This window comes from Ambystoma mexicanum, chromosome 7q (assembly GCF_040938575.1).
Source record: "Ambystoma mexicanum isolate Mex_15411 chromosome 7q, UKY_AmexF1_1, whole genome shotgun sequence".
Classification (NCBI taxonomy): Eukaryota; Metazoa; Chordata; class Amphibia; order Caudata; family Ambystomatidae; genus Ambystoma; species Ambystoma mexicanum.
In genome coordinates, this window is record NC_090941.1 from 556,647,711 (window position 1) to 556,671,326 (window position 23,616).

At 44.6% G+C, this 23,616-nt stretch overlaps 1 protein-coding gene across 1 annotated transcript in view; it reads left to right on the top strand.

Annotated features, from left to right (window-relative positions):
- Window positions 1–23,616, top strand: part of VWA8 (von Willebrand factor A domain containing 8) — a 3,012,337-nt gene that overhangs the window by 2,117,657 nt on the left and 871,064 nt on the right. Inside the window, exon 32 of the mRNA XM_069639376.1 lies at window positions 611–736. Coding sequence (XP_069495477.1) covers window positions 611–736 — 126 coding nt within the window. The remainder of the gene's footprint in view (window positions 1–610; window positions 737–23,616) is intronic.

Genomic DNA, 23,616 nt, shown 5'->3' on the forward strand with positions numbered 1-23,616 from the left:
CCCACACTTCCCTGCCTTATGCAAACAATGAAGCACTTAGGTGTTTCCTTAGATGTTGCACTACTTGCTCTCCCCTACACCAGGCTGGTTGTTGCTTGTACTTCACATACACCTGTGTGGCCTCTTCACTCCAGCTTTTCATACTGAATGTCATTAAAATGGCAAATAATCACAACTTTTTCCTGTGGAGAAGTAACCCAACTCATTTACTTGAGAATGTTGTCCATTAATAAGGGGAAGCACAAAGGGATTGAACACGTTTTTCTTTTTATGCATACAAAAGCTCAATAACATGGTTTATAATGAAAAAAGACATAGAGCCTAGGACTCTGAAGTTGGTCCAAATGTTTTCCATCAAGGGCAGGAGAGGGTACACTACCACATAATGTGCTACTCTGCTTGAAGCTACAAGCGTCTTAGAACCAGGAGGAATCCAAGATGAATCTGTATATAGAAAACAAATGTTATTATATTGTCATGACCACATTGATTGAAGTGGTACTCGTATTGATAGGAACGAGTGCATGCAGCTGCAATGATCGCACAGTGCGAAGAAGAATTCAAATGCTTGCTCAGGGCCTAATGTCTTATGTTCCTGCTGTCTTTTCAGAAGCCACCTCACTGTGCTGGATGTCTTGGAAGGCTGCGCCCATAGCATATCTTTGCCCATAAACCTCAAGTCGGTGTTCCTTGTGGCAGATGACCGTTGGCTCCTTGTGGAAAACAAAACAAATCAGTATGTTGAAAGTCTAAGTATAATATTGTTTGTAAAGGTTTTGATGAAATAGGGAAATTGTGTCTCTCAACAGGAATGTCTTTGTTTACTGCAATGCGGGTGTTGCTTTATACATTCATGTGTGCCTGGTGATACTGCAAATGATTTCAATAGAAGCTGCACCAACTCTCTCATGTTATCTGTGTAGTGAGATTTACACCACACAGCACTGCCATTTGAACGTCTTTAGGCGCTCTGGCACATCTGACAATAAGGGAGAGGTCGGTTTTTAGTCGGAGCAGGAGAAGAGCGCACAAGTACTTTTGCTATGGTGTTGGTAGCATCAGTTCGGAAAAAAACAGTCACTGTGTGCGGGTGTGGTCTGGGTTTGTGGGAGTGCAAGGTGCTTGTGTCCTTATGGGAGGCCTTGTGTGCTTCTGGTGTAAAGATGCATTGGACGTGTTAAGATTGTGTGAGTTATTTTAGGAGGTGTGGGGTTCTGCTGTTTGTTGCAGTGTGGATAGGGATGTTTATAGGTGTTGTGTATGTGTGGCATAGTTGGTTTGCATGTGGTATGTGTTCAGGAGTGTGGAAGGTTTTAGCATGGGTTAGTGGGGGAAAGAGAGTGTGTTTCTCATGGCATCCAGCTAAGTCACAGTCACGCTGCTAGCTTGTTGGTTCACTGAATCCCAGTGTGGCATGGTCAGCTATGTTTGGTCTCTCTTTGACAATGGCCTGTGGCTTGTGGGTTAGCTCAGCATATTAAACAGCCATCTTGTTAGTGCTTTCTTGAAGGTTAGGTGTTCCTCTATTTTGCACATTCCCTTCAGAGATTTGTTGAGATGGTTGAAAATGCTGGTCCTCTGTATTTCATTTTTGAATAACGTTTGGGTTCAAGACATCTACCATTACTAGACCTCAGGGTTCTGTTTGGTTTGTAGTTGGAGAATTTTGTCTTGCAAGGATTATGCTCCTTGACCATGAATGGCTCTGTGAACAGTGCAGAGTGTTTTGAAATAGATCCTTCTTGACTGTTAGAAACTGTAGTGATTTTGGTGCTGGCATGATGTGTTCTCTCTTTTGAATTTTAAATGGAGTCTTGATGCTGCGTTCTGGGTTCGTTGTACTTTTTTGTGAGGTAGGTGCTGTTGGAATAGTTTATTCTTGACATGACAAGTGAGATAATGGTGAGTGTTCTGTGTGGGAAAGTGAGAAAGGGTAATATCTGTGTGATAGCGTAATATAAGATGAACACAGTGCTCTATTGGATGTTGGTGCTTGGATGTTTGAAAGTGTGCCTTCAGGGTCAGTTACAATTTTCCCCACTGCTTTTAGCCTTAGGGTTGCATGGATACACGTTGTTTGACTATGTGTTGGAAATGCATTTCTAAAAACGAGGGAGTTCTCTGTAAGGACAAGTTATTTTGTGAAGTACACAGGGTGCATTGAGTTGCCTTTGGGCACATAATAGCAGTTTGAGATAAGGGCCTAGAAGACCACAAAGATACTAAGTAAAGGGACAGGAAGGCACAAAAGTCCCCATTGGGCATGAATAGAGAACAGTGAGGATAGAGCTCTGTTGTTGCTCATCCTGTCCCTGCCCTGCGTACAGAAGCAATATACCCAGTGCAAGTGTTGCTAATTTATGTCATACTTAATCTATGCATATTAGCCACATCTCCTGCTGCCATACCAGCTTTGATCCAGCTTCAGAGCTGTAAGAAGTACTCCAGTGTTGCTGGATTTTCACCTCCCAATATGGTTTCAGGCCAGTGCCACCCCCCGTATTGAGTCCTTGTTGTGGAAGGGCCATTATAGAGATGGATTATTTATGTAATCACTCTGGATTGGGGTATATTGTCCCAGAGACATAAATATAGAATTGTAGATGCTGTGAAGAAGTCCCCTGCCTGGCTCTGGAAACATCTAATGGGTTGATTAAGGGGGCCAGGTGCCACTCAAAGCTAGCGGTTGATGGTACCGGGAGTGGTATGGGTAGGCTAGTAGAGGGGATAGTCACATGTATTACCTTCTAAAGAATGGTTCTTTAAGGAAGGGAGATCCTGCACCCACTTAGCCAAAACACCTGTGAACCAAGAATGTTCTTTCCCCCAGATCTCCAAAGGAAGCTATCCCCTTTAGCCTTAACCCAGAGGCATTCCCAAGAAAGGTCTTTTTATGACAGCCAGTGGTAAGAGCATCGGTTTCTCACAGAATGGAAGAGATACCCTGGACTAGACGTTGAAACCCTATCGAATCCTACGGGGATTGTTTCGCTGGCCTGTGTGGGAATCAGGGACATTTTATTCTTTCTTCCAGAGCTTCCTCGGCAAGCCCATGTGTACATCAGGGACACTTAGCATATGTTCACATTGCCCACTCCCCAAACCCACATTGGCTTTATTGCCACTGTACAGTTTTTCCATGAACTCCTCCACCTAACCACGGAGGCTTCAGAGGCTTAATGACTTCGTTTAGGGGACTTGTTACGGAAACCATGTCCAAATATTACAGACCCACCACTGCATTTATCAATACTGGCACAGTGAGTCTACAGCTTTCCATTACATGGTACCCATTTCCCATCTTTGTGAACCCAAACAACCCAAGAAGAAAAGCGACACCCAATTGAAATGTGTTTTCTCCACGTTCTACTTTTGATGAAATACATGTAAAATACTAGGATCCTGGGGCTCATGAGGACCACAAAGTGAGAAACAATATAGCAGCTTATATGAAGACGTAGTCCATCTCTCAGTTCCCCAACCACAAACAGGTGAGTCAATTACCACCTTCAAATCAGAGTCCCACCTGTCTGCTGCATACCATCAGAAATAATCCAACCCTGAGGAAGGGCACAGAGGGCTATTTAAGCCAATACAGATGTTCAGATGGTGGTGGTGTTTGAAGAGGGAGCTAGAGAGAGCAGACTTTTGGAAGAGGATGATGAGACCCGAAGTTTGGAGATAGTCGGAGGGAGGAGATGTTTGGAGGAGTTCAGAGTAAGGATGAGAGTGGAGAGAGTTTGGGGCGAGGGGGTGATACGTTATCAGAAGGGTGTTGAACGCCATCAAGAAAAAAGGAAAATACCAAAACACCAGGGGCTAACAAGACCCTTGTGAATAAGATGAGGAAGGAAGTATGTTTTCTTATCTGCAAAAAGGTGTTCGAACACCTCTACTGAGAAGAAACACAGTCAAATAACCTGTTTTCTGGCCAAGGTACCTACTCAGGACAGTCTACAACCACATTTTAGCTCATTGTACCTTTTACAGCGGAGAAATATCAATTTTCATATCAGTCTGGTTCCACCCATCGAAATGGTAGGCAAGTCTCAGAATACAGTACTACAGCAACCCTAAAAACATGTACATACGTAATGGCATTGAAACGCTGTAGGATGCATGGCCCTTAAACAGAATATAGTCTGAAAATATAAGAGAGGAGCAGTGCAATGCAAGCAGCATAAATTGTAGTTTAGGCACACCATGGAAAGCAGAGTAGTATAGTGTGGAGATCTTGGAACCCGAAGAGAGGATGGAGAACTGGCAAATAGTGTATTATAGATTATAGAAACTATGTGACAGCTGGACCAAATATTTTTTATGGGACTCAGCTGTATGCTATGGGCTGCAGCGGTATAAAAGGAATGTAGCAGAAATGAACAGTGTGTGAACCCGCAGGGCAGCTGTCTACAGTTGAGGGATCTGCTATACTTTACATGCAGTGTTAACTGCATATGGTAAAAACTATGTGACAGCTGGACCGAATGTTTTTGTTGCAGGCTATGAGGCGCACTGCTACGTGCAGTGTACTTGCACAGCAAATGAAATGTAGTCACTTGCAATAGAAATTGAGCTTATCTCTTGCCTTGACTCATCAGTGCTGTTGCAGCACAACTCTTCTGCCAACCGTTTTCGGTTACATGCCCACTAGTGAATAATTGTATGTGCTTTGAAAAGATGGCACACATAACAATTCCACTAGTTGCCGCCTATGATTGGGAACTAAAGTGCAAGCAGTTATTGTGGCAAAATATGTACACGAGAGCACTCCTGAAAGAATGATTTGGCATTTTTGCCATTTAAATCTGCAGCAAAACACAGGCTACTGCCTTGACTACCTGCATGGTGACACAACATCATTTGGGGAAGGAGGACAAACAAAACCCCACCGGCCTCTCACGCTAGCAAAGCACAGATTGTGCAGATCATGCGGTTTAGTCGGCGTGGCATTCTGACCAACTTCACTTCATATTTAACTGAGAGCATTTCTCTGCTGGGGCGCAAAGGTAAGAACTTTTTGCAGTTCTTAGAAATTGTGCTTTCTTGTGGTCTGTCAAAGCAAGCACAACCTGAGGCGTAAGGGGCGCGCACAGCGCAGCCTGTCATTGGGCAAACTGTCTAGCCAATTTCAGTATTCTGAAGCTTGTATCTCGGCTATAACACCAGCTGTTAAGAAAAAGGTGTCTCCAAGTTTGAAAGGAGAGTTACTATGATCCAAGGAATGCATACCCGACAAGATCACAAATTATTTAATGCCCAAAGAATGTCCTCCATTCATGGACAAATCAAACGTTCCTTTGGTCAATTAAGTGAAGGACTAAACATTGTCCTGTGATACAGTGTCTGCCCTAGCTAACTGGCAAATCCAAATGCAATTTTGGATGAATCAAACATAATGCAAATGGTTACAACTACAGCAAGGGACCCATTCAATATCTGGGACCTGACATTGTTTCTGGACCATTCATTTGAACTCAACAAAATTCCAGGTCCTGTTCCCTTTTTTGAAATTGGAGAAGTCTAGTTGTAGCTTATTGAAGAAACTGCAAGATCCGATCACCCCGGATTCCAACTCTTTAATGGCACTGAACTTTGTCATAAATGCCCTCATTAAACTCTATGAAAACATCTGCTCCGAACTAATACACACACCTTCAGTACCTTGCACCACTAATGTTCTTGGCTCAAATCTGGACAATATTTTTTTACTCAATGGCATGTCTGTTCATGCAGAAGAAATAACTATGATAAACAATTTCTCTCCCACACTTAACCGAACTATACATTCTTTAAGTGAAGCTAAGCATCAGAGGAAAGCAAAACAAGCGGTTCCTCAACCCCCAAAAAAGGAAAATCAAATCCTTCTTCCATCGAAACAAAATAAAAACTTGAGGACATTTCTGACAACCTTGAAAAACATTGCCTGACAGATTTCAAGAATAGCTAACGCTGTTCAATCTGACAAAGGTTCCGTGGTGTGGCAAGTACTGCAGGATGCAGGTGCCCAAACAAAAAGGAGAATAAAAACGAATAAAACTAACAAAAAAAGAGGGGAAAAAGAGAATAACTCTGTCTCAATATTTAACAAAAACTATCAAACCTGTATCACTGATTATTTTTGTACTGGGAACGCAGAGGAAATCCACACGGCCAAAGGACTATTAAAGGAGGGAAAACAGGGGGGGCACTAGGGACTGAATCAAACTCGTGTAGCACTTGACAATTAGTTACAACAGGTCCTGGGATAGTTGAATTTCACTAGAAGAGGTGAACCTTCAGCAAGAACAAAGGTGGGGGAGGTGTTGCCACCTCATATGAAACAATAATAAAGGGTTGCACCCTGATATCCTGCGCTGGTTACACCAATTAATAATCACAGAAAATATCAATATGTAAATATATGAGAAATTTAATGTAAGGAATAATTGATTCGGCTGACACGTGTTTCAACCCTCACAGATCTTCCTCAAGGCAATGTTTTCTGGGTTCCCACTATAATCTGGCTCTATCGCTCGCTGAGAATAATGGAATCTCCAAAGGAAGGTTTGTCCATGTGGGGGTGGCTAATATGGTGTAAATACCTTCAGTGCTATGTAATAGTGACCACCTGTTAGGGCTATTAGAGATACATCCTTGGTTTCTTGTTCAATAAGACAGCTACGTAGTTCCCGTTAAGTTCTATATTAGTGGCCTAGTCGGTTATTACACTGACAGTGGCGTGTAAGCAGAGAAGCCAATTAAGGCTTGTGAGCAAGATATCTTCGGGACACTGTGTCAAGCCAAAAGCAGCTTAATTACACTAGCCAAAAGGCGGGAGGAGGACAGACTTTAAGGGCCCCAACTCTTTATGATACACGTATCAGCTGATTCACTTATTCCTTACATTACATTTCACATATATTTACAGACTATTAAAGGAGGTGGAAGCAGAATATCCTATCTCTGAATCTCTTTGTGACGATCTGGACAATATATGTAAGTCTGATTCAAAAGCAGTAAGTCACATCAATCAATTTACCGACAGGTCTAAAACTTTGCGTATTGAATCTGACCTTGTATGAATTTCTTCCAACATACAAGTGTCAAACATTTCTAAGAATACAACTCATACTGTAACAGTGGATATGCACAAACCTCCCAAAAGGATATCTTTTATCTCTCCAGATGGGGATGAGTAAACATCCAATTTTATTAATACCAACTAAGAAATCATCCCTTTGGAACTTGATCTAAAATTCATTCTGTCTAAATCTGAGAATATAATTCTACATAGAACAATCATCCTCTCCCTTTTCCATGAAATACCTAATTTGAGGAATTTAATTTCTACTAACCTGTCTCAACTAGAGTTCACAGATCATAGAAATGAAATAGTACCATCCATCTTAAATCTTAAACTATATGAGAAATGCTGTTTGAGGAAACCAGTAATTTATTGACGCTGGGCCATGAACTCTTTGATCTGACTGTAAGAGCCTGTCACTATACACAAGTAAGGAGAGAAACACCTCTGGAGGGCAGAGTGAACCCAGGGGAGCTGCACACATCCTGGTCAAACAATGCTCAAATTAGAAGGGCAGTACAATGTGTCCAATCTGGGCAACAAATTGAAAAGGGGCTCCTGACTGGTCATGGCTACCTACCTTCTTTGAGCCCTAGGCTGCAGGGACCCGTTTGGGTCTAAGATCTCTTTAACAAAAGATAATACAGATTGCCCATGCGACAAGAGCAGGAAGTCTTAATTCTATTAAAGACACGGAGGTGAGCATTATGCGTTTCTTCTTTATTTACTGCTCAACAGCAATTCAAAACTTACTATTAAAAACAGTTTTTTTTTTTAAGAAAGTGTGCCCAACAGGCTTAGAAAACTGAAAATAAACAAAACATGGTACTATGGAGAAATAGAACTCTCAATCCCAAGAGTATTAGAGGCTGTGTAGTCCTAGCCTCGTTACTGTCCACCAATGGCAGTCCCTTGGTAAGTATAAACCCCCGTGTCTACAGGTCCTTTCCTCTTCTTTTTGTCTCTCGCTGTGTAACTCTTGCAACTATTAGACCAATCCAACTTTAAACAACTTGTATCTTTTCTGCTACTCTTCGTAGGGTAGATCCCTGACCTTCCTTCAATCCCTGTTACTTTTCTGCTCTTCTCCTGAGAATAAAGAGAAGATCATCGTCGTTAGGGTTGGGAATTAGTCTTACATCACTGATAAACATGTAGTACAGTATTATTCACCATCAAGAAATGCTCGCCTCCGTGTCTTTAATAGAATCAAGACTTCCGCATGGGCAATCTGTATTCTATTACAAGACCGGAGGCAAGCATTATGCTTGTTCAAAGCTTTGCATCACTGTAGCAGCCATGTTAGCTACCGGCTTGAAGGAAAATGTCCTAAAAACCGAGTCACTGGCCCAATCTGCAGCTTTCATGATCATCTGCAGCGGAACTCCGGCTGCAAAAGCTCCGGAAGCCATTGCTCCTCTGGCTGAGTGTGCACCAAACCTAGATATATCTATCCCAACTGAACTCATGACCTCCTTTACCCATCTCGCTATAGTAGCTGAGGCTACCGCCCTGTAAGATCTCCTGCGCGCGATAAGCAGCTGAGTCACTCCTAGAGGCCTCACTGCGGCTATCACTGTCTCATATTGCTTTATGCATTGCGCCACGCAGAGCTTGCTGTTGCCTGTAAAATCCGGGTAAGTAATTATTCTGGAGTTAGTTTTAGTGCGCTGCGCTATGTTGAATGCTATCCCATCTGGATAGAATATTTTCCGATCTATCTCTAGTGCTTTCACATCAGAAATACGTCTGCATGATACTAAACATAGTAGCGTGGCCAGCTTCCCCGATAATTGTTTCACTGACAGAAGCTCGTTCTCTGGCCACTGCTCCATCATGTGCAACACCCTCGTAACGTCCCACAGAACTGAATACCTGGGTAGTGGAGGCCTACTGATCCTAATACCCTTGAGAAGACTCACTACTGCTGGGTGTTCCCCTGCTGGTACCCCTTCAACCAGCTCGTGCCCTGCCGAAATGGCTGACCTATACAACCCGATTGTCCTGAAAGCTTTCCCCTCCGCGCTCAAGGACGCTAGGAAATTTATGATCTGAGCTATAGGAGCTGAAACGGGAGGAATATTCCTCTCCATGCATCACAATTCCCAGGCTTGCCAAGCGGAATTATAGCTCCTGACTGTCGATGGGGCCCATGAAACTTTGATGAGCTCAATAGCCTCTTCTGAAAGTCCCGGCAAGCGCCACCTTTTCCTGAAAATTCTGCAGGCCAGAAGTGTCAGGCTCTGTTGCAAGATCAGAGGGTTGAAGTACTCCTGCTGGATCTACGAGGAGATCCTCTCGGTGTGAGATCCTCTGAGGGAAATCCGTGGAAAGTTCCATCAGAATCGGAAACCAGGCTTGCGATCTCCACTCTGGAGTCTCTATCACCAGCTCGGCTTTGTCTCTGCGAACCTTCGCCAGGACTCTGGCTATCATTGCGAAGGGAGGAAACGCGTAGTGAACGTGAGGTCCCCACATTTGAAGGAACGCATCCGTTCCCAGCGCTTCCATGTCTAGTCTCCAGCTGAAGTAGTTCTGCAGGTGTTTGTTTAGCCTTGAGGCAAACAGATCTGTATGTAATGGCCCCCACCTGAGCTGCAGTCTGCTGAACACTGAACTGTGCAGTCTCCAGTCGCTGGAGTCTACCAGATAGCGAGAATTCCAGTCTGCCACTGTATTCTTCGCTCCCGGAAGATATTCTGCTTTGACTGATAGGTTCTTGCTGAGGCAGAAATGCCAGAAGTCCTTGGCAATCTCCACTAGCATTCTGGATCTTGTTCCTCCTAGCTTGTTGATATATCTCCCAGTGGATATGTTGTCATGTTGTCCAGACTTTCACTGCGAAAGATCCCGCCAGAAGCTCTAAGCAGTTGATATGTAGCTCTAACTCTTCTGGAGACCACTTCCCTCCGGTCTCTGTGTCTCCGCTCGTGGCGCCCCAGCCTGACCTGTTGGCGTCCGATTCTATTATGAGCTCTGGACAGTCTCTGAAGATAGCTCTGCCGTTCCATGCCTCCATGTTGCTTAGCCACCATCGGAGCTCCGTCCTGCTGTCCTCGTCTAACGGAACCTGTTGCTGATATCTCCAACCCTCTTGAAGATATTTGATTTTGAGCCTCTGAAGGGCCTGATAGTGTAGAGTCCTGGGAAAAATTGCCTGAATTGAGGCTGCCAGTAGACCCACTATCCTGGCTAGATTCCGAAGCGAAATAAGCTCCTTCCCCAGGGCTGTCCTCAGATCCTTCTTGATGGCTTTTATCTTGGAAGGCAGAGTGCTAGAGTAGCACTTCTCGTGTCTATGGTAAAGCCTAGGAATTCTAGCTTCTTGCAAGGCACAAGCTCTGACTTCTCTCTGTTGATCAAAAATCCTAGGCTGGAGATGAAGTCTGTTGCCCACTGAACTTGTGTCTGAAGTCTCTCTTTGCTCTCTGCCATGAAAAGGATATCGTCGAAATAAATGATCATATTATTCCCTGCTCTCTCAATGCGGTGGCTACGGGCCTCATCAGCTTGGTGAAAGGCCAAGGCGCCGACGCTAGCCCAAAGGGCAGGGTCTTGAACTGCCATACCTGCGCTCTCCACCTGAAGCGTAGGAAACGCTGTAATAGTGGCGCTATGGGTATAGCGAGATATGCGTCCTTCAGATCTAGCCGAGCTATCCAATCGTCCTTTCTGAGGAGGTCAGCTAGCAAGTGCATTCCCTCCATTTTGAAATGTCTGTAGACCAGCCACCCGTTTAACTCTTTCAGGTTGATCACTGGTCTCACCTTTCCTTTCCGATGAACCAGAAACATGTTGCTCAGGAAGCTCTCTGAGTGCGGCTGCGCCCGTTCTATCGCTTGTTTTCGCGCTAGCGCTTCTAATTCTGCATCTAAAAGTGCTATATCCTCCTCTGAGCTTCGCATGCACTGAGGGATTTGAGTCTGCCTGGGCTCCCCTACGAATTCTAGGTGAAATCCCTGGGCTGTTTGAAGAACCCACGCGTCTGCTGATATTTCGCGCCAGTTGCTCATAAAAAGCGACGTCCTTCCGCCTATCGGGGTATAACACGCTGCGTCTCTCACCTGTGGAACTATTCTGCTGCCTGAAGTATCCTCTTCCTCGGCGCCCTCTGAATCCTCTTCCTTTGCTCGGGAAGAACGCGTCCTGTTGACGGGACTCCCAGTACTGGGCCCTTGGCCCTTGAGGTCTCCTGTTAAAATTACTGCGGCCGGACGAGCGACCTGTGTTGCGGCCGGCCCCTGTAAAAACCCGGGTAGGGAACACCTTCCTGATCGAGGCTTGAGCTTTTTCAAGTGCTGTGTACATCCCTACGAACTTGTTCATCTCTTTGACGAACGTGTCGCCAAACAGGAGGCCCTGTGCCCCCTCACCTGCCTCATAAGAGGCCAGATCTCCTAACTTATTGTCTATTTTTAGAAGTGTAGACCTACGCCTCTCTGCTGAGATGGCTGTGTTTGCATTCCCTAGGAGACACACAGCGCGTTGTGCCCATCCTGCCAGGACATATGGATCCACCGGCTCTCCGGTGTCCTTTGCTCTCTCCGCGAGATCCATAACTTTGGCTATGGGGCCCGTCAAATCTAATAACTTATCTTGACAGGACCGCCATGCGCGGTCCATCCCCCTTCTGGTGTCCTTAGAAGCCTTCGTAACGAAGGTTAACATTTTGGGATCAAGTTCCGGGGTCTCCGCTATCTTTCCCGTGAGCTCTGGCCTGGGACACTCTGACCTCAATCTGAACCTGGTCTCTTTTTGTAGGGTTTTCTGTATCTTCTGCGCCATGTATAGTGCTACTTTAGGGGATGGCGTCTAGTCCGTGGATCTCGGATGCCAGATGGCTTCAGGTTCAAACATATCGGACATATCGTCCTCGGGGGTACTCTCCGCTAGGCTGGCTTTTCCCTCAATCTGTCTCTCTTCTTTTTTTCTCTGTAACACTTCCTGACAGACTTCATTCTTCCTCCTCTTGTTCGTCGTATTCATCTGAGGAGGAGGGCAAAACCCCTATATTTTTCACCCCTTGGGTAGGGGGTACGAGGCTGGGCACTGCTGATCTGCAAATGAAGGCATCCTTGAGCCTATTAAAGGCATCAGCTGCCTCCTGGGGCTTCTCTCTCTTCCCTATGTCTAAGCCCGGGGGGGGGGTAGAAGAGTGTTTCCTCTTCCGGGCCGCATTACACCCCCCTATGATCATTCTGAATAGGCTTGGTGGTGGAGGTCCCCTCACCTGGGTCTTCATGTTTGCCAGCCTTTGTGCCCAATAAATTCTCCAAGACTTGCAGCCTGTCCTGAATAGGCTTAACCTCTTGGGCTACTGCCCTAACAAGGGAATCTCCCAGAACTCTTTTAAAGCTCTGGGAGAGGTCTATCTCCTCCTCCTGCAGGTCTTGCTCCTGATCTGAGTACTCCTCCCAGTACTCCTCTGCCCCGTCGCAGGCCATCTCTGCCTGAATGGGCTGCCAGCCGGTGCTCTGACACCTGAGAAGACTGTCTGTCAGATGCAGTCACGGAGCGTATGCAAAATGTTCTTTTTCTTTTTTTATTTTTTTTATGAGCCTCTTATGATCTAACGCGCACGATCGGGACCAGGTCTTGCTGACTGACTGGATCCGTACGGCGATAGCGAGCTGTCAAAATATGCGTAACGTTCAAAAAATGAACGTTACGCGAGGAGAAAGACCCTTCGCGCCTTTGCGGAACGCTCTGCCCGGCCCACAACCGTGTCCGCGGATCCTGAGCGGATAAGCGACTTCGCGCCTTTCAGTCACCGAAGGAGTGGGCTCCCAGCTGCGAGCAAGATCACTCGCGGGATGCCCATTCCTTCGCAAAACATCCAGTCGGTGCTGCGATGCGCTGCCGACTAGTTAACTCTGACGTGCCCAATGAAGTCGCGTTTATATACCTCATAACGGCTTTACATTACGCTGCGCGAGTTAAACACCACAGGCGCCGCGCTTTTATTGAAATAGAAGTCTCTACCCTGTATGGCAATAAGATTATACCTCACGTTCAGAACGCCTATAGCAATCACTGTATGAAGCGTGAATATAGATATAAAACAACAAAGTGTACTTAACTGTCGAGCCAGCAAAATAAGAAGAGGAAAGGACCTGTAGACACGGGGGTTTATACTTACCAAGGGACTGCCATTGGTGGAGAGTAACGAGGCTAGGACTACAGAGCATCTAAGTCTCTTGGGATTGAGAGTTCTAGTGCTCCATAGTACCATGTTTTGTTTATTTTCAATTTTTTAAGCCTGTTGGGCACACTTTCTTAAAAAAAAAAACTGTTTTAAATAGTATGTTTTGAATTGCTGTTGAGCAGTAAATAAAGAAGAAAAGCATAATGCTCGCCTCCGGTCTTGTAATAGAATTGAGAAGCATTTCTTGGAACTCGGCCATACATCTCTATTCCAAGAGATTGCATTAAGTCCAGACTTCCCTTCATATGATATAATAATGCTAGAGGAAGTATGGCTGTAAGAACAACCTTACCTAGTCAGCTTTGAAAGCTTACTGCATAAAGCACAATGTGGACTTGGGGACCACCCTTCAGGTGCAGGGGGGTCTTCTTATTGCAGCTAAAACTGGGCTAATTGAAAAAACAGAACTATGGATGAAATCGTGTGCTGGTCTTTTGGCTGTAAGCCTTCGTTTGAAGAACTCAACTGCATGTGAGGAAATTCTGGTGATCAATGTATACTGGAACAAGACCCAAATATGCTTTGTGTAATATTGAGATAACCTTACGGAGATAGGTGACAGTTGGCTTACAAAGTCAAACTACAATTCATCATTCTGTTGGGGAGACATTAAAACCATGCATCTTGATCCGGACTTATATTTGATGATGGGGAATGACATAGATAGCGGTTTTAAGAATAACAACTGCACTAGAGGCAGTCTTGTTTAATATCACTTTTGCAGTATATGGAGTTTTATTACATTGAAATTTAATCACAAAGCAGAAGACGCACTTATTCCGACTTGTCATGCTGGAAACCTCTGCTCCGTTATTGATTATATTTTTATTTCCCAACCCCTATTTTATCACTCTACCTATTTTGAAAACATATCTACTCCGGCTAGTGATCATAATTTGCATCAGTCCACTTTTGACCTGGGTTTGTCTTCCACTGACAGTATGCCTGATTCCAAGTCCCTGAAAGTTTCTTCCCAGGGTAATAGAATGAATTGGTTCATGAGGCATATTTACTGTTTTAAGGAGTGCCTTGAAGATATACTTGCTAGCTCTTTTTGCCATGTTTGTATATTTAATTCATCTTAGAATTAAGGCACACGTTGCAAAAAGTTAAAGGAGCACGGAAAACTCCTAGGAACAGAAGACATAAGTTTGACTATGAATTACAAGAAACGAAAAAAAGAGTTGCACAGAAACCTCAGATTGGTACAGAATTCCAATATATGGGATGACGCCTTTCATTAAAAGATTATCAGTGTTGATCGGGGCTATGAAATCTGGCTGAGGAATCACAAGAGCTGAATGATGTTATGGGATAGCCAAACTATGATTTAAGGTACCGTTGGGCATCACGAGGCAGATGTTTGGGCTCTGGCAAATCGTGAGAAAGATCAACAAACTAGCGCTGAACTTAAAGTGTTAAGAAAGGAAAAGTGGACTGCACACTTTAATGGAATATATGCGAAGTCCACATAAAATGTTCCAATTCGTACAGGTTGTAAAACATTGGAGTGGTCCCTAGGGATCAAGGGATTCAGGATCAAGGGATTCAGGAGCCCCTGGCCCTGATGGTTTGACAAATCGGGTTATGAAAGGGTTACGCTCCATTTGTGTAGGCTACGATACTGTCTACATTATTTACTGAAGTAATCAGGAATAAGTCCGTCCCAGCATTATGGCAGACGCCCCATGTGGTTCCTATTTTTAAAAATGTCGACAAATCAGACCCAAGACTGATCACTCTTTTAGACAACAGAAGTAAGAGCTTAAGAAATTTTTGGGTAAACTGAGGCATGGGCATGTCAGAACAATATAATCCAAAAATACCTGACAGGATTTAGAAGACACGGTGAGACACAATTAAATGATTTTGTTTTGGCTTCTTTACAAAATTATTAAACAATTATGAAGGGGAAACCGTGACCCACATATATTGCCAGCATTGACCTTACCGTTGTCTTTGACTTTGTAAATCGTGCACACTTTTTGCAGAATTCTGACTCTTGGGGCCTTCCTTTAATGCTATTAAGTATTAATACACCTCCTTTCAGAGACTAGTATTCAGGTCTTAATGAATGCTGAAGGTTCCTGTTGGGCAGAATCCTGTGCAGCTCCCTTAGGGACCACTACACACAATTAAGACTACAGGTGGGGATACAAGTTTTACCTTTGGTACAAGCCTGTACTACTATGTCAGAGTGGTAGCAGTGGCGGAGCAGCCAGGCTTATCTCAAGAGTATATGAGCAGTAGCAGAGATTACACAAAGGGACCACAATTACTCTGACTCAAGCAAACACTGACTCAAGGTTTCAGGTAGAAAAATATAAGTACATTTATTTTAAAACCATTCGTTTTAAACACAACACTTCTATTAAACTTCAATAAAAACCACACGTTAAATATACTACAACTAACCAATTCACTTTGTACAGTAAGTACCCTGTGTTGGAATGAACCGGTGTTAGGCACAAAATCACGTTACCGCGGATACGATTGCAATCACTTTTTGACAGTTTGGTCTACTAAACAAACGCGTATCCGTGGCATGAAATGCTACCGGGGCAAAAACACACTTAGCACCTGAGATATCCAGAGGGAGTTGGAGGCAAAAATCACAGGCAATATTTTGGTTAGGCAGGCAGAATCAAGAAACACTCAGAAACAGGAGTTCAAAAGTCAAGGGCCGGAGCCAGGGTCGAAAGACACCGGGGCCAGTTGGCGAAGATCACACGTTCCGCCAGTTCATGATTCAACGTAGCCAAAAGTACTTCGATATTGTCAATGTTCGGAAGCAAAAGTTATAAGAAGGAGGGAAGACAAGGGCAAGCCTTGGAAATGAAGAAGAAAGGGATTCACCCAGTTTCCTCAACAGAACACAGTACCTTGTTCCAATGGTGCAGCTGGTGCCCTGCCAGTTGTTCCTGTTGGTTTCCCGCAGACCCACTATTCCTGGAGATTAGTCGAGAAGGAGGACGTCTCAAGGGGGTCTGCACCACACAGGGATGAGGCCGGCAGCAGCGACACGGAATAAAAGGTGCGCTCCTTAAAAACAAGAGAGGCTCTTCAGGTGGCTATCCGGACCACTATAGCAGTGTGCAGCGATTTCGACCATGGAAGAGGATCCTCTGGCTGTAGAAGATGAGCTGGTTATCCCCACCAAGCTCAAGGGAAGAAGACTCCGGACTGGATCTTCTCTGAGTCGTTGAAGGGCAGATAGCTCAGGACTGCAGCAGGGCTTCACCGGGACGGGGTAGTTGCAGCAGCCGTCGTTCTCTCCGCTTCTCTTCGGTTCCTTGTAGTTCCAGTGGCGACTCTCTGACTTCTAGCCCAAGAGACCTGCCTTTTACGCAAAAAAAACCCATTCACGCAGCCTGGCTGTCAATCACCCAGCAGGGGGGTTGTCCAGCCCGGACAACCACCCTGGCCAATTATGACAGTGTGACTTGGGTATGACAAAGTGTGACTTGGGTTTCCTAGGATACCCTGTGCAGGGGGTGACTACACCCCTCCCTCACATTCAGCCCACCTAGACACTTAGGCGCCTTGAGGAGGGCTTCTGGGCAGAAGCCCGCCAAAAGACAGTGAACAAAGAAGGCAAACCTAGTTTTCTGCGCAAAGTAAAACACAAGAAGGACTTTAACAAAAAGAAATGGTGAATAAACCCAACCGGAGCCAAGAGAAAGAAGATTTGGTCAAGCGGGTTTATGTTTGAGGCTAATATAATAGCCAAGAACGGTACCATGATTATCTAATATAATCATTGTAGAAAGGTTAGGGTAAATACCACTGCCACCAGCCAAGTCTAAATGTTAAAAGAGCGAAACAATGCTCTAGGAGGTACAGATAAAAAGGGATACGAGTTAACCGTTTCCAGTACTCCATGGAAGATGGGGTGTACTGGATCTGTGGTAGATTGACTAAGTAAAGTTAATGGTAACTTTACCCTTTTCTGGGGGACAGTAGTCGCCTCAGAAATGGAGTCGAGGGAAGTCTCAAAGACAACCCTGTGCCACGGCACTGAAGGTGCTGTGTGACACACAAAAAGAAGGGGGCTACTGAAGTGGTGTACTTCAGAGTCCACAATCACAAAAACAGGTAGAAACACATAGCAAAACCCAGGTAAGAGTGGGGGAAAAGCTCTCACTCTTACCAAGTGGAAAATAATAAACTCCAGAAGTCCAGCAAAGCTGCTGGGGGACTCACTAGATGAGGGAAATTAGCCATAAATGAGCATTCTCCCTAACAGTTCCCTATCAGAAAGGGCTATGAAACCTAGTGGTTTAAGGCAGGATGTATGCTGGTTCCCTTACTTAAAAATGTATTTCTATATGATTTGGGCACAGAATTAGCCCCTATTCACTATTTCCCCCCTAGGGTCGGTGAGTTTGAAGTAAGATCATTTGCATATGCAGATGATTTCCTACTCATCAACCAGACCCCCATTGGATTGCAGCATCTTTTGAAAGGGTTTGCCAACTATGTCCAGGAAAATGAATTGGTCAAAAATAAAAAAATAAAAAATGCAATTTGTAAGGTCAATAACTTTAGTTGGTTTGTAATCTATTCAAACCTGGAAATTGTGGTCACCTAATTTACCTGGGTTTCCAATTTAACATAGACTAAACTTATGCTCTTTGTTTTCCATTTTAAAATCCAAGATGCTTACCAAGGCCGTTCAAATTAAACGAATTAAGCTGCAATATTATCAATTCTCCCTAATTCCATTCATGAAATTGTATAAAGGAAAGGTGATTCCCACCATAACCTATGAATTGGAAATATGGAATTCAGGCAACTAGAAAAAACTATGGATGAATGTGATGTCCCTACCCAATGGCTTGTCTGTGACGGCCATAAGATATGAGGTAAGACTGTTCTCCCTTAATGCTTACATCAAATGGAATACATTGTCCATTCATTGTGTACTATAAGATATTAAGTCCCCCGAATAACACCCTATTTGTTTATCTAAATGTCCAGTTAGCGAATGGCTCCTGTGATGGAATGAGTGAACTTGGGGAATTTGTAACAAAGCCCTCGAGAGTGAAATATGAACTTAGATCGGCAATCTCTAAATTTAGACTGTATGGTGATTTTGCAATAATGGGGAAATAAGGTAATAGGATGCCGAGATGCCTGGTGAAGTTTCTGCGTGTCGGCCTGTTTTGCTTCAAAAGTGCATGGAAAATATTTCACAGCCCCAGCACACAACATGAAGAAACATTAAGCACTGGAAGGCAATTATATGCACACACACACTCAGCTAAACTGTAAAATGGCTCTTATATTATTTACCAAAAACATACATAAATGAATAAATTCAACAAGAATAATAAGTAAATGAATGAATAAAAGTAGTTTAGATAAAATACATCACCGTTGACACAGCTGCAAAGCACATCATCTCGCCAGAACTTAACTGTAAAGTTTTGAAACAGGCAGACATAGAGAGATCCTTGCATCAACGGCCATGGAAGCAGTGCGTCCACTCTTCCAAAGAAGCTTTCTCTCTCTGTCTGACCGCTCCGGTGCCCCACATTTTAAACCATCTGCAAATGCATGATAGCATTTTCCAGACCTTTATGGCTTTCAAAGTCTATACCTGTTCGCAGTCACCATATGCCCCCGGCCGGAGTGACCCAGGGCAATCCCAAGAGGCAAAACACTTCCCTTTCTCATGAAAGTGTGAAATCAGACACATGACATTTTTTTCAGCTTTGCAAGATTCCCCCACAACGTTATCAAGTACCAGATGGCACCTTCTTCAAAACAGTTTATGAACTAATGCAGAAGCAAGAAAACATGTTTGCCAGTGGAATAATACAAACCACGTTACGAGTTCACATCAAATGCAGCTTTCACTGAAGCCTGTAGAAAATGTGCATTTTCACCAAGGCCTGAAGAAAATGTCCATAATGGCTCTGGGAGCACCCAAAATGCACTGCGTACAGATGCCATGTTTTAATCAAAAGCATTATAATCCACCCCTGGACATTTGACTTCAATAACTCAATATCACTAAAGCCAGCTTCTGAAACCGACGAAACATCATAACTAAACTAAAAATACATATAATACAACAACAGAAAATTAAAATCATGAAAACTATACAAATACTGGCCAATCCTGCAGCAGCTTCTTCCTCTGTCATACCCACCCAGGACCTTTTTTTGGCCCTGGCTGCACACTTCATCACTAAAACCCAAGACATCCCTTTCCTCCCTCTCTTCCACCCCACAGCATACAACAACACTGCAGCTTTCCTTGGCCCCCCCTACTCTTACCCTCGCCTCTTTCTCACCCATCACACCCGATGAGGTCAGCAGACATGTCCGATCTATGAAGGCCTCATCCAAACAGACGGACCCATGCCCCTCTAAAACCATTAAGGACAATATTGACTTCCTTGCCTCAGCCTTCGCTGATCTTTGCAATCTATCCTTTTCCACTGGAGTTTTCCCAACTGCCCTTAAGCACTCCCTAATGCTCCCTCTGCTCAATAAACCCTCTGCCGACCCCTCCATTCTGGCTAACTACCGCCCTATCTCCATCACTCCCTTCTTGGGCAACTCCTTGAGAAGTTGGTTATCACTCAGCTGACCCTCCACACTGAATCTATTGGAATGGTACAAAAATGGCGACCTGGGTATTGCAACGGCTGAAAATGGCAACTTTTTTTTTTAACCCACCCTACACCACATATATATGTGGGGGGGGGGGGGGTTTAGAGTATAATATTAATATGGGGGAGCTGTGGGGGGTCTCGCCCGCATATATATGTGGTGTAAAGGGTTAAAAAAACAAGTCGCATTTTCGGCCGTCGCAATAATCACATAGATCCAATCTATTGGCTGCTTCCATGACTATCAGTCTGGCTTTAAAGCATCCAGAGGCACGGAAATTGCTCTTCTGAACACCCGTAAAGACCTGCTCTCTAATCTTGACACTAACACTCCTTCTGTCCTCATTCTCCTTGACCTCTCATCTGCCTTTGACATGTTTTTTTTTTTTTTTTAAATATTTTATTGATTTTATATTTTAGAAAACCAAACAACACACAACACAATACAACTGTTAATTACTTACAGAAACACAAAAGAAATTACGAAAAAACTCCCCCCACCCTCCCATCAAGCCAGAGCCGGCTCCCTTGTATCCTCAATCGGGGCACCGTCAGGTGGAGCATTGTCCGTATGCCCGTCATCAGAATTCTCAGATTCGTCCAAACCCCGTTTTGGGTTGGTCATAGAGGCCACCACTTGTCGCCAGGCCAGCAAGGGCCCTATCTCCACCTCGCCCCCTCTAGTGACCGATTCAAACCATACCACGGATTCCGCCTCCACCCACCTCACGAGGTCCGCCCACCATAGTTCCACTCTCGGCCTGCTGCCCGATTTCCAGTTCATGGCAATCCTGCGTTTGGCCAGAACATATGCCAGGTCCCTCATCTTGCTCAGGTGCCTAAAGTGTCTGGGCCTGGGAAAGATCCCAAGCATACACGACCAGGCCGATCTCACGTCCAACACAACTCCCCCACCTGCGAGCTTCATCCTGACCTCCTCCCAAAATCTATACACTTCCGGGCAGGCCCAAAACATGTGTAGCAACCCTGCGTCCACCTCCCCACACCTGGGGCATTTTTGAGTGATCGAGCCTCCAAACCGTGCGATCTTCTGGGGAGTCAGGTAGGCCCTGTGAGTAATGTAGAACTGGAGTTGTTGGAGCCGTGCATTTCGGGACACCTTTTTATGATACCCCAGGACCCTCTTCCACTGACCCTCCGTCATAAGTCCACCCATCTCCTCCTCCCATTCATGCCTCAGTTGGAGCAACTCTTTCCCAGCCTTCGCTCTAAGGAGTTCATATATCCGTGATATTTCATGCCCGCCCTCTGAGACATCATGCCTTTGACATGGTTAACCACAACATCCTGATCGCACGTCTCCGTGACACCTTGGGAATCACAGATCAGGCTCTAGCGTGGTTAATCGCCTTTATCTCTGACCGCCCATCCCAGATGGAACTCGGAGCCTTTCTCTCGACTATTTCTCTCTCAACATGTGGCGTTCCCCAGGGATCTAACCTCTCCCATAGGTTCTTCAACATCTATATGGCTGCCTAAGCACGTGTGATTGCCACTTTCACCTCTTACTTCCAGTGTTACACGGATGACATACAACTATCTTTCAGGCTACCCTCAGCGGCCTCCTCCTCCTCGCTCATATCTGACTGTCATTCCGCTATTCAGTCGTGGTGTGCTGCAAATGACCTCTGTCTCAACGCCAGTAAGACTGAGATTGTTGCCAATGCGACTCCTGCTTTCCAACTTTCGCTCAGGCCGGCCTCCCTTGGGCCTGTGCCCGCACCCACCTGCGAGGCAAAAAACCTTAGGGTCCTCTTCGACTCCACTCTCTCCTTCTCCTCTGACATCTCTGACATCTCTAAAAAGTCTAACTATCAGCTACACCTCCTCATAGGTACTCTTCCTTTTCTCACATTCCATCAGCGACTCACTGTCTCCAGAGCCTTGGTTCTCTTTAGGATGGACTATTGCAACAGCCTCTTCCTCAACCTCTTCCTCAACCTCCCTTCCTCTGCCCTGCGCCCTTTGCAACTCTGAAACAGCGCTTCTGGATTTAAAACTCCAAATGGATGCCACCAGAGATGCAGGCAAACTCTGCCTCCTAATGCTGCTAGATCTCTCTGCCGCTTTCGATTTAGTTGACCACGACAAACTCTATCCAACAACTTCAATTTCTCTAAGGACGCTGTCACATGGGTGAAATCCTTCCTAACAGATAGGACCTCAAGAGTATCGATTGGTAAAATGTCAGCTGTCCCCATACCTGTCCCTATAGGCGTTCCGCAAGGTTCCTGCCTCTTAACTCCCTACAGCCTGCTTATACTGCATTCACCATTGATGGCACCACAATCCCTGTACTCAAACAAGTCAAAACCCTTGGGGTTTATCTAGACGCCAATCTCACCATGGCCAAACAAGTTAATGCCTTCTCCTCAGCCAGCTCTTGTACAGCCAAGCTCATTTCACTCAGCTGCAAATTCCTTACACCAAAAAACTGCGTCACCCTAGCGAGAGCATTAATACTCTCAAAGCTAAACTATTGCAATGTTCTTCTCCAAGGCACCTCCAATGCTAATCTGACCAAAATCCAACTTCTGCAAAATAAAGCCTTGCAACCAGCACTAGGCATAAAAAAGACTGAAGACTGGTGGACTTTCAAAGTAGGAATATTACTACTGCAAAAGTGATTTAGAAATGTCTTTACTAAATTGGATTTGGTTGAGAAAACAAATGGTTGTATATTGTTTGTTAGTGATATATGTATATGAGAAATGGTTACACAAAAAATGCGTTTTTTGTACAACAAATTCTTTTTTTCAAACATATGTGTTTGTTGGAAATTAATTGCTTTTTCATAACTGTTTAGAAATGATGTATTTTAGAAATTGTAACTGAATAAAATGATATATTTTATTAAGAGCACAGCTTCTAGTCCTCAGTATGCAGGCTCTGAAACACATTTATTGAGTGTCTCAGTACATAGGGCATCCCGCTTGTTTAGCATAAAAAAGACTGAACACATCTCCAACCCAAGGAGAGACAACCACTGGCTCCCCATTAAGGCAAGAATCTTCTTAAAAACCTTATGAATTACACACAAATGCATTGCCAATAAAGCCCCTAAATACATCAACAATGCAGTATTGATAAAACCCTACACCAGATCCCTCAGATCCAGTAACTTTTCCCCCCTCAAGATCCCACGCTACAAAAGTTCAAGAGCGGGGGGCAGCAGCTTCAAAGTCTTAGCGCCCAGACACTGGAACTCCCTCCCAACCAACATAAAAAACAAAGACTCTTACAAGCAATTCAAAAAATCTTTGAAAACTTGGCTCTTTAACCTGTTCTAACTAACGCCCTCGACCCTCTGACCCATACATGCCACTGTCACGCCTTGCACCTACCCTGCCTTTTAGTCGCTCTCTACTTTGTACTGTTTCCTCCTGCTATCCCCATTACCTATAAAGATAAAAGCTACTCCCTCTCCTTGTGTCCCATGCATGTATGCCCTCCTCTCTCCTTTCCTAAAACTTGTAAGATTGTAATAATCAAACTGTCTGTAACTACGCCATGATACCTCAGGGTCTGGGCGTATAACAAATGTAATAAATAAATAAAATAAAACTCATCCAGAACAGAACCGCAAGACTTATCCTTGGCTTCAAGCCCAGGGACTGCATCTCTCCGGCACTGAAATCTCTTCACTGCCTCACCGTGGCTGCAAGGATCAAATTCAAGACCCTCTGCATTGTCCACAAGGCTTTC